We start from the raw sequence: 12,458 nt of genomic DNA on the forward strand, positions 1-12,458 counted from the left end.
TTAGATTAAATTAGCTCTTTATGTTTACAATTCATAACGTGGAAAGCCTACTGAGTAAAATTTCACAAAGGCATCGAGGACACAGAGCTTCTTAAAACATTTCTCCCCTTCTCTCTGTAGTTTCACTCTGCAAGCTAGACTTGACAATATACACTCTCGATTAAAAAAAAAAAAAATCTAAACAAAATAAAAAGAATTCCCGACACAGTTCTGTAATAAATTCCTACTAATTCAAATGCTCCAACTTCGGTTAGCACCGAGAATTAGTTTGGTTCGTTTTGCAAAGGGAAAAATGCATCAAGGCAAGGGGACAGGCGGGGCAGGATCAGACTTGCAGGCCAGCCGGCCGCTTCACAGCCCTTCCGGGAGTCCCAGAGCCTCCAAACAGCTTCACGATCCAGTCACCTCCCGGGACTTTGGTTCCAAATGTCCTCAGGGCATTGGCGGTGCCAGGCTCTGCTCCCACAGAACAGCAGCCCGGCCGGAGGGGAGAGGCGGCTCTAGAGCTTGAGCTCTCGCTCTGGTTTCATGCTGAAGGGCTCCAACCTTTCGCTCTCCGGCAGCATGCCGTTGAGCCGCTCCATCAGGGGCACAGTCTGGTCAATGCCCATCTGTATGCGGCGGAGGATGGCCGACATCTCGTTGACTTTCTGGATCTGCTCCGCGTATTTGGCGTATCTTTTCTGGCGCTCTTGCATGAAGCTGAAGAGAGTTTCTACAGACAAATCCATCTGTAGAGGGAGGAAAGAAGGGAAATACGTTAAACCTAGTTGAAGCAAGTCCTCTCCAGAGGACCAGGTGCCAAATGGAAGCTGACCGGCTCAGCGTTGTCAACTGCTGCCCCCCAGTCATCTTTGGAGGGGGACTCAGAGATGACTGCTTCTGGCTCTGTTTTGGGCATGTGGGCCACTTATAGACCTTGTTGAGACCCTCAGATTTTTTTCCCTCTCTCTCAAAGAATCCTGGGCTTGGAAATCAGACTAGCGTTTGAATGTGGCTCTGCCACCTCAGTTGATACTACTTACCTTTTTTTGCACATCTGCAAAAAACAGGGACCTAGGGGCGCCTGGGTGGCTCAGTCGGTGAAGCGTCTGCCTTGGGCTCAGGTCATGATCCGGGGTCCTGGGATCGAGCCCCGCATCGGGCTCCCTGCTCAGTGGGGGGTCTGCTTCCCCCTCTCCTGCTGCCGCTCCTCCTGCTCATGCTCGCTCTCTCTCACTCAAATAAATAAAAATCTTAAAAAAAACCAAACCAAACAGGGGAACGGATTCCCCAGCTGTGAGGATGGAGTGAGAGAACACACCGAGCACAGGACCTGGCATGGCTCAGAGGTGCTTCACATTTGTCACTCCTCCCTGTCTTCCTTGAATGGCTGCAGGGCGGTGGCCCCTTGGGGACAAGTGCAGGGAAAGGGCTGGCTTTCTCTGACAGCCAGGGCTCAAGTCCATACCGCGCACCACACTGTTGTGAGGCAAACTGCTCCATGCACTCCCTCCCCCAGTTAAACAAATGTTAGGCTCTGTGCTCCCCTTTTGTGACTATGTTCTTCCCCTGGGGAAGTTTTTTTGGAACCTGTCACCTGGATAAAAATAGGGGGCAGGAACGTCCAGCCTGTCAGGTGTCTATACCCGCCCCTCCTGTGTAGGGAAAAACACAAACTACCAAGACCCCAATTTCGACCCTTAAGTTTGAGTTCAAATGCTACTTCAGCCCCTCGTTCTTATCCACTCCAGGAGCGCATATGCCCCTGTCCCAACCCCCAGCCTCATGCAGAGTGATGGCACCTAATACATGTTACCAGAGCCTCTGGAAATGGTGTGATAAAAACCAACACACGGGGCACCCGGGCGGCTCAGTCAATTAAGCATCCACTCTTGGTTTCAGCTCAGGTCATGATCTCAAGGTCGTGAGATCAAACCCCACATTGGGCTCCGTGCTGGGCACGGAGCCCGCTTGAGATTCTTGCTCTTCCTCTCCCTCTGCCCCTCCTCCCCTCCCTCCAAACAAACAAACAAAAACACCGAACGAAACAAACAAACAGGAGGAGACCAAAGCCATCCCTAAGAAAAAATAACTAGTTCTATTTTTATACTGTTTGTGGGGGGGGCGGGCGGGTGTGGAGAGAAGGATGGCGAGTAAGGAAGGTGTCAGAAGAACTTCGTGCTTGTTTTTTCTATGTTGGTTCTTTCCTCACTTGTTTTGAAATGCTCAGGGGACAAAAAAACAGCTAGTGGGAGGAAGGGTGGGGAGGGAAACAGCCACCTTCCGATACTGTGGAAGCAATTTATACCTTCAGATGGTTCTCTGCAACCCTGTTCCATCATTCAGCACTTTGAAGGTAGTGGGCTAGTAAATTATAGTGTTCCTGAGAGCCAAGCACTGGGCCTTTTCAGAATGGCAATTCAATCCAGCACCTAGAAACACTCCACCTTCCAAAAGACAGTGGGTGACCTGGGAGCTTGCTGGAATCCTCATAAGAACCAGCAGAGCCCACTGAACCACCTGCTCCAGCATTCAGAACCATCTGGAGTTACCACATTTCACTTGGCAGGGCCATTCCCATCCTCCCCACAGCCAACTCTACCAGACTAGACAAACACCTGTAAGTTTATCTGAAACGGCCTCCAAGACTCTAGCTTATCATGTCTTAGGGCCTGGCAATCAACCACTCCCCGGATTTATACTTGATCAGACAGCGGTATTTGTTCAAATGACATATACGCGCCCACACATCTCCACATCTGACAGGGGCCCATGTTTGATGTATCCAGAGCTTTTGCCCAAATCCACTTCATGTTTAGTGCCTGGGGGAGCACACATAATTCGAGCCTGCTGTTCACACACACTGACAGTACGTCTCTCAAGAGTCAGTTCCCTGACAGTCCATGGAGAAAAAAAAGCACAGAAGAGGAAACCTGAAGCTGAGTGACCTGTGAGGTCTCACAGCGACAGAACCAAAACTAGAAGCCAAACCTCCTCAGTCTAGCATCTTCCTTTCACCCGTATTCCCCGAGCAAGAGAGTGTACCATTAGATTCTAGTTGGTGCATGGCATTAAAGAACATTGAATTGCATGATGGAGAAGTTACTGCCTTTTAAACCTTTCCCCCTTCTTTCTGACTGCTGCCAGGAAAGTCTCGAGTTGGTGCAAGTAAGACTTTTTTTTTTTTTTTAAAGATTTTATTTATTTATTTGACAGAGAGAGACACAGCGAGAGAGGGAACACAAGCAGGGGGAGAGGGAGAGGGAGAAGCAGGCTCCCCGCCGAGCAGGGAGCCCGATGCGGGGCTCGATCCCAGGACCCTGGGATCATGACCCGAGCCGAAGGCAGACGCTTAATGACTGAGCCACCCAGGCGCCCCAAGGTGCAAGTAAGACTTTAAAACCCGGGGAAGTGTAACAAAACTGGCGATGCCTATTTCTCACGTCCCTGCCCTTCGCTCTCTTGAGGCAACACGGCTGCTGCTCCCTGTTGCCTCCCTCCGTGTGTGTACAGACGTACTCCAGCACATCTGACCAGGCTTCAGGCAGTAAGACAGTATCCAATGCAATTCCGAATCTTACCATTTTGACAATCTGGAACATATCCTTATTTACCTTTCCTATTTCTATTTTTGGCACAGAGATTCTAATGAGGAAGCAGATAGATAATACACACAGTCAACAGACCTATGCTGGTACTACGGTGTGCCATCCCGCACGCAAGGCCCTGGGGACACAGATACTGAGAACCACCCTGTCTGTACCCCACACAGCTTACTGTGCACATTAACATGACTTCTGTTTTCCACTGTCTTTGTTAACGTATCTTGACTCTTCCAGAAAACAGGCCCAGAAAGGGAAATGTTGCAAATAACTTTGTTTCAGAAAAACCATGTAAGTGAAAAAGCTATTAGATTTTCCAACAGACAATGACTGCTTACTTTCCCCAACCTTTGCCTCAAAACCCACACCTTGCTATCATCACATGACTAAGTTCTAGTCAGAGGTACGTATATGTGGCAGTCTCTCATGGCAGCTTCTGGGTATCTTCCTTAAAACTCAGCTGGCAGAGACCCTGCTCCTCCTTCTTCAGCCCTTCCCTCACTCTGCTCCTGCAGGAATGCAGATGCAGCCCCCTCAGACGACGAGAATAAGTAAGGTCACATCCTAGGGTTGGTAGAGCAGTGCACTAGAAGACTAGGTCTATGAGGACTTTTGTGGATGAGAGTAGTACCAGGCCTGCGAGAGAAGAAATTTCCATTCTGTATAAGCCACTGTGATTTTGGACCTCTGTAACACCACTTGCCTTTAATCTTATACTGGTAGAAATGAATGAGATAAATTCCCTGCCCTCATAGAACTCACTGTTTACTCTTAAATTCATACCTCAAATGTTGCCTCCTAGGACATGAACATACTGTCTCTGATGCCAGTACACTTCAAAGGACAAATGAAAAAGAAGGTGAAATTATTTGTGGGTGTACCTACAGCCTTTACTAAGACATGAGTTATCTGTAGAATGTGCTCAAACTTGTTCCAAACACCTTATTTGGATAGTACAGCCTAATTGCTCATCTGGGCAGTCCACTGTCAGAAACATCCAAAATATTAGCAAATCAACCCAACAACGGTACATCATAACCAAGTGAGGTTTATCTCAAAGATGCAAGCCTTTTCATCCAAAAAACAAAGTAATTTGCCATTTCAACAGAATAAAGGTTAAAAATTATATAATCATTTTGGGCTATAATCAAAGGTTCCAAGGTAATTCAGTGGGGAAAGTAAAGTTTTTCAATAATTTGTGCTAGAACAACTAGATCTCTGTATGGAAAAAAATACATCTGGACCCCTACCCTTCACCCCATACACAAAAATTACCATGAAATGGATCACAGTCCTAAACATAATAGCTACAACTATAAGACCTCTAAAAGAAAACAGGAGAACAACCTTTGCTATCTGGAGTAGGCAAAGAATCTTCATCACAATTTAAAACTTTGCTTAGACACCATTAAGAAAATGAAAAGTCAAGCCACAGACTAAAAGAAAATATTTACAATACATATATCTGATAATAGACATCTAGAATATGTAAAGAACTCTTACAGCCCAATATTAAGAAAAAAATCCAGGGGTACCTGGGTGGCTCAGTTGGTTGAGCATCTGACTCTTGATTTCTGCTCAGGTCATGATCTCAGGGTTGTGAGATCAAGCCCTGCCTCGTCAGGCGCGGGGCTCAGTGGGGAGGTCTGCTTGAGATTCTCGCTCTTCCTCTACTCCTCCCTGCTCCTTGCCCTGTGCTCTCTCTCAAAAAAAAAAAAAAAAAAAAAAAAATCTTTGAAAAAAGGAAGAAAGAAAGAAAGAAAGAAAAAATCCAAATTTGGGATATTTCCAAGAGTACTGCCCCGGGGCTTCTGTCTTGTTAAAACACTAATTAAATTTCTAAGGGAAAAAAATCAGCTTTTAAGATCTTTAAAAGGAGAATTAAGACCCCTTTCAGGAAAGTAAGCCTCCAACTGATCAGTTGAATATGAACTGAGTTTATTAAAAAGAAAGGTAGGGGAGAAAGGGTCAGTGAAGAATCCTCCAGGAGATCATGTGGACATGAAATCTGACCCTCTTGGGACAAAGAATTCAAAATGTATACAAGTAAAACTTGTCTGAAGATTGCACCTACAGGCACTATTAAGTAAACTGAACTACAGATCAGGGAAAAAAAACAGGGTGCCTGGCTGGCTCAGTTGGTTGAGCATGCAACTCTTGATCTCAGGGTTGTTGAGTTCAAGCCCCACATTGAACAATCACTATATTGGGTGTAGAGATTACTTAAAAATAAAATCTTTAAAAGAAAAGGAACAAAAAAAGTAGCTAGATGCTAACCAAACAGCTGTCTGAAAAGAACTCCCTTGCTGAAGCTCTGACACAGCTTCCCTGGTGGGGAAAAAATTCTAGTCAGTTCTCAAATCACTCTGGAGGCTTCTAGCTCATGACCAAGACTAAATCCCATTCCTTGTCTGCTGCCAAATGAGAAGTGGCTATTCATAACGTTGCACATCGAACCTCAGGGAGACCGGTTTCATGGAAACCCCTGTCTTGACTGAGCTCGAGTGGCAGACTCCGATGCTTTCAGACCCACTGGCTTAAATTCTCAGTAGTTCACTTCCCAAAGGTTTAGCCAGAGCTTTTACCTCAGGTGTGAACTGACTGTTCAGACCCTCCAAATGACCTATGTAGATATCTGAAGGCATTCCTAAGCTCCAACTGAGTGACTGAGAGTCACTCTGTGAGGAGCAGCCTCCTATGGAAGCAACACAATAAATAAAAAATTAAGGTGAGGCTGAGTAATCATTCTAGGTTCCCAACCAACTTATGTAGCTTGCAGATGAAGACAGTGGTGTCAGAATCGGGTCAAACTCTTGGTTCTGCACATGACTGCTTACCTTTGTAACTTTTTCTTTTTAAAGTAACCTCCATGCCCAATGTGGGGCTTCAACTCATGACCCCAAGATCAAGAGTCGCAGGCTCTACCAACTAAGCCAGCCAGGCACTTAACCTCTTCGAGCCTTAGCTTCTTCACCCTTAAATTGGGCATAATGACAGTACCTATTTCAGAACGCTGATGTGAGGAGTAATGAGATAACACGTACAAAAAGCCTACAACAGCCCCCAGAAAAACAGAGCACCATAAATTATAACATATATGTGAACTGAAATAGAAACTATGTCTAAAAATTCCTTTTCAAAACAAAAACAGGGTAAGTAAGGAATTTAGTAAATAAGGGCAGGGGAAAAAATGACATTTGAGGTATCCAACAGACACAATGTATCTTTGTTGTACCGGCAGGAGAACTTGTTATGCCTCGGCGCGAGTACATTAACCATCTTCAAGGCTTACACAATCACAGTGACAATTTACCATTGTGTTTTTCACTGACATGTTTCATTTTTGTTCCAAACTTTGCTACTGAAAACCTTACAACAGAGTCACATTACTCATCTTGTAGTTTCCTGACAGAAACATTTTACACTACATAATAACTAAAATCACTATTTACCTACAAGTCCTTCCATGTGTTTTTGATTTATGTGTTCAGCCATGAGAATGAGTAACTCCTTCCACTGTCTGTGGTAAAATAAAATGGTAAAATAAAAAAATATATAGGTGTACATGCATGTATATATATTTTTTCAAAAAATATTTTGAAAGCAAGCAGAAGAGCTTTAAAAAATGGTATCTTGGGTGCCTGGGTGGCTCACAGTTGGTTAAGCGACTGCCTTCAGCTCAGGTCATGATCCCAGGGTCCTGGGATCGAGCCCTGCATCAGGCTCCCTGCTCCACAGGAAGCCTGCTTCTCCCTCTCCCACTCCCCCTGCTTGTGTTCCCTCTCTCGCTGTGTCTCTCTCTGTCAAATAAATAAATAAAATCTTAAAAAAAAAAATGGTATCTTCCCCAAGAGGAGTCCATTGCTTCAAAAATTTTGTTGCATAAAATTTCCTGATGGGGTGCCCTGGCTGGCTCAGTTGGTGGACCCTGCAACAATCTTGATCTTGGGTTGTGGTTTCGAGCCCCACCCTGGGTGTAGAGATTACTTAAAAATAAAATCTTTAAAAAAGATTTCCTGATAAAATAAGCTTTGATGCTAGTTTCGCACAGGTCGGTCATCCTATGTAAGATATCGAAATGCTTGATGTAACTTCCTTTTCAAAGTAAAGGTAATCTTTTCAAAGTAGTGGTACATACTACAAAGGCCTACAGTTTTAAGTTAGATGTATAATACAGTAAGAGCTTCACAAAGATACTGTACATCTTCTAAATTCTTAAAACCTTAATCGTAGATATGTCCAAGACAGTCAAAGGTAGTTTAATACCTTTTTCACAGATCAAAAGAAAAATCAGTAAACTGTGTACCACAGTTAACAAAATTCAAGTTTATATGATCAATAGACTCGTTTTCCTATCAGTGACTTAAGTTTAAAAAAAAAATGTTAAAAAAGACTGCTTAAAGGACGCCCGGGTGGCTCAGTTAGGCATCTGCCTTCGGGTCAGGTCATGATCCCAGGGTCCTGGGATCGATCCCCACGTCGGGCTCCCTGCTCAGTGGGGAGCCTGCTTCTCCCTCTCCTCCCTGCTCATGCTCTCTCTTGCTATCTCTCTCTAAGAAATAAAATCTTAAAAAAAAAAAAAAAGACTGCTTAAGAACTCAACTGAGACTACATTAAAAAAAAAAGTCATGTTATCTTTCCCACCCTTTAAAAGTATTGTTCAGTTCTTAATGTAATAATGTCTCTTAGTTAACTTAAGTGTCAAGGTCAACTTTTATTTGGTTTCAATAAATAGTTCACTTTCTTTGTACTCATTCTACATTTAAGTTCCTGTTTCCCAAGGAGATCAATTTAGGAATGAATATGGGGTGGGAAGCAGAGGCCATGAAGGGCTGAGGCCAGCTCACCAGGGGCCATCTGCCCCTCTTCCCACATTCCAAATCCTGCCCCAGCTTTGTTCTTCCTCTGGACAGACATCCTTCTTTGGAAATGCTTCAGTGTTTTACATAAAGCTTCACCTTTTTACATATTCTAAGTGCCAAAACGACCAATTCCCCTGATTAGAGAACATTAGCATAGCTATATAAATCAGTACTGTTCCAAGGGCAAAATCTGCTGTTGCAAATTCATTTCCCCAAAGATAAACAAATGGCCAGTAAGTACATGAAAAGATGTTCAACGTCATTAGTCATCAGGGAACTGGAAATCAAAACCACAGATACTACTTCACACTCACTAGGATGGCTAAAACGACAGACGACAGTGAGGATGTGGAGAAACTAAAATCCTTGTGCACCGCTAGAGGCAACGTAAAATGGTGCACTGTTTCAACAACAGTTTGGCAGTTTCTCCAAAAGTTAAATACAGAAGTACTACAGGATCCAGCAATTTCACTCTGAGGTGTCTGTCCAAGGGCACTACAATATATGTGCATGCAAAAACTTGCACACAAATGTTCATGGCTACGCTGTTCAGACAAAAAGCAGAAACAACCCAAATGTCCATCAGTGGATGAATGGATACACAAAATGTTATCTCCCTACAACTGAATAGGATTGGGCCACAAAAAGGCATGCAATACTGATCTAAGCTACAAAAGAGATGAGCCTTGAAAACAGTACGCTAAGTGAAAGAAGCCAGACACAAAAGGCCACATATTATGATTCCATGTATATGCAATGTCCAGAACAGGCAATCCGTAAAGACAGAAGGTAGATGAGCTGTTGGCAGGAAATAGGAGAACGGGGGATGGGAGTGACTGCTAACTTATATAGGTGATGAAAATGTTCTGAAATTAGACAGTGGTGTTAGATGAACAACTTTGTGAATATACTACCAACCACTGAACTGTACCACTATAAAAGGGTGAGAGGTACCCTGAAGCTGAGTTCTCAGCAATCTCCCAGAACCTTCCTTGCTCGTTCTTAAACTGACCCCTTAACGGCTGCATTCTTAATCTTGGTCCTGACTAGAGGCACCTTCTGCTTTTAATTTAAATTTAAATTTTTATTTAAATTCCAGTTAGTTAACATACAGTGTTACATTAGTTTCAGGCATACAGTATAGTGATTCAGTACTTAGGTACAACATGGGGTGCTCATCGCAAGTGCCCTCTTTTTTTTTTTTTAAAGATTTTATTTATTTATTTGACAGAGAGAGACACAGCGAGAGAGGAAACACAAGCAGGGGGAGTGGGAGAGGGAGAAACAGGCTTCCCGCGGAGCAGGGAGCCTGATGCGGGGCTCAATCCCAGGACCCTGGGACCATGACCTGAGCCAAAGGCAGACGCTTAACGACTGAGCCACCCAGGCGCCCCGCAAGTGCCCTCCTTAATCCCCATCACCCATTTAACCCACCCCCCCACCTCCCCTCTGATAAGCATTAGTTTGTTCTCTATCGTTAGGAGTCTGTTTCTTGCTTTGCCTCTCTTTCTCTTCCCCCGCCCTTTACTCATTTGTTTCTTAAATTCCACATGAGTAAAATCACATGGTATTTGTCTTTCTCTGACTTATTTCACTTAGCATAATACTCTCTAGCTCCATCCATGTTGTTGCAAATGGCAAGGTTTCATTGTTTTTTATGGCTGAGTAATACTCCACTGTATATATACACCACATCTTTATGCATTCATCAGTTGATGAACACTTGGGCTGTTTCCATAATTTGGCTATTGTAGATAGTACTGCTATAAACATCAGGGTGCATGTACCCGTCTGAATTAGTATTTTTATATTCTTTGGTAAATACCTAGTAGTGCGATTGCTAAATCACAGCATAGTTATGTTTTTTGAGGAAACTCCATACCGTTTTTCAGAGTGGCTGCACCAGTTTGCATTCCCCCAATAGTGGAGGCACCTTCTTCTCAAGATCTTTCTTCTACTCTCAGATCCTGGTGCTTGGGCTTAGTTGTTCTATCAGTTACCACCTGATTTTGTCTTTGACTCACATGAGTAGCTGTCTCCACTTCAGAGAATCGAGTCAAAAAGCCCCTTGCCACCAGTTTGGCCCATTCTGACCAACCCTCCATCTTCTATCCCTTACCACATCTTCACCACTTGCCCTCTGCTGGGGATTCAAAGATTATGAAGGTTAGTGCATGCTAGGTTGCAACAAAAACTTTTCTGGGTCCACTATGTGTTTTCTTGGGTTTCTGACCTCCTGATCCTCATTCCCACAGAGGATTTGGGAGCTGTCTGAGGCAATCTTCTCTAGGATGCCGCTCTCTTGCACAATGGACACAATGGGAAGATGTTTTCATTAATTACACCACGGGCTAGATGGCACCGATTACCGCAAATTGGACACTTTGAAGCAATCCTGTTTCTGAACACAACAGTTCGCAAGGACAGCTTATAAAAGTAAACTTTTACCATTTATCCTCATATCATACCTTTGCTCTGTAAATCAGACGAGAAACTCCTCTCTGGCAAATCTCAATCTACATGACCTACCAAAATCAAAACCTGAAATCCATACAAGTGGAACTTTTTGTAACACATATACATATTGGGATGACAGGTAGGCAGAACACAGTATATAACAGTAATTCCCTAGTTGTTTTAATTAATGTAATAAGATAATGTCTAACAACTACTATACCTGGAGTATCTATTAAATGTTAGGCATTGTACTACGTACCACACACACAGTCTTTGTTCCTCACAGAAGTTCTATAGGGAAAATGTCACTCTCTTTCTAGGGACGTGGAACTAGAGACTCAGGTCACAAAGAGTGTCCAGGGTCAAAGAGCCAGCACCAGCAGTGAAGCCAGAATTCAAGCCCATGCCTTTCCATCTCATCTTTGCCTCTCTTTTCCCCAGAGCTAATTAATTTGAATGTCCATTCATTTCAATTAAATACATACCATGTTGAACAATGTGTTCAATACTTCTTTTGAAAACCTTAACAGATGAACTGAAATGGCGATTTCTGACAGTTTTCAAGTGGAGTGAAAGAACACACTTTTGTTCCTATTTTAACCACCAAGATTTATTTTTTAATGACCAAAAAAACCAAATGGCCAGATATAGCATGGATATTTACAAAACAAAAACAGAGGAGACCAGAGGGAATAATCTTTGTCAGCAGATAAACTGGAATGACATTTTCACTGGCAAAGTCTGTACACTTTGGACTCTGACGCTTCACTTGTACAAGCATTACACAACCCTTGACTTCACCAAGGGGGCTTAAACACAGAATGTTGGAGCTGCAGGCATCCTTGACAGTCAAAGACTACTCCAGAGTGCTCGAGCCATTTGCGGAAGCCCACTGGGCGGGTCCGCCAGAGCCGGGCTGGGTTCCACATCTCACGGTCGCTGTCAGCCATCCCAAGGAACGAAGGTCGGCCAGTGACATTTCCTTTTCCACAGTTAGTTCTACTTTGTCAAGTGAATTAAACTGTGTGAAAACTGTGACTTGATTTCCATCCATAAAGAACCCCCAAATCTGTTGTTAATGGATGTCAAAGTCAAATCAGACATCTCTAAGTCTGTTAGGAATAGGAACCTGCTCAGGTGGGCCTACATCTGCAATTAGGAGGGTATCAGTCAAAACTGTGCACAGTTTCTACTTCCTTCTGGAATTACGTAAACCTTCCCCGGGTCCTTATTAGTCTGCCATTTCCTGTTGCGAAAGGAACAAACAATGGGCAGACTGTCCCCAATGTTTTCATTAATTACAACACAGGCTGAATGGCATTGATTACCACATAATGGACATTTTGAAGTGATCCTGTTTCCTTTTTTCAAACAATGTATCTAAATGTCTCCTAAAAGAAACACATTTGGGCCTTCAAGAGAATTAAGACATACCAGGACCTCAGGAATTTGAATTGCATCACTTTGTTCCAATAGTCATTTTATGACTTGCCCAACTTCCCCAAACGCCTTCTTACACTGTGTTAGGCCTAGCAGGGAAGGTAGGAGAGGAATC

General features: G+C 43.7%; 1 protein-coding gene across 3 annotated transcripts in view; it reads right to left on the reverse strand.

The window, feature by feature from the left end:
* The window catches only part of BORCS5 (BLOC-1 related complex subunit 5), a 103,837-nt gene continuing 91,379 nt past the window's right edge, over positions 1-12,458 (reverse strand). For all 3 annotated transcript variants that reach the window (XM_035028201.1, XM_035028200.1, XM_035028199.1), the window contains one exon: positions 1-731. In XM_035028201.1, the coding sequence (XP_034884092.1) occupies positions 501-731 (231 nt within the window). In that variant the 3' untranslated portion in view covers positions 1-500. The remainder of the gene's footprint in view (positions 732-12,458) is intronic.

Source organism: Mirounga leonina, unplaced genomic scaffold (genome assembly GCF_011800145.1).
Source record: "Mirounga leonina isolate KUSES-001 unplaced genomic scaffold, KU_Mleo_1.0 Mir_201, whole genome shotgun sequence".
In the NCBI taxonomy this organism is placed as follows: Eukaryota; Metazoa; Chordata; class Mammalia; order Carnivora; family Phocidae; genus Mirounga; species Mirounga leonina.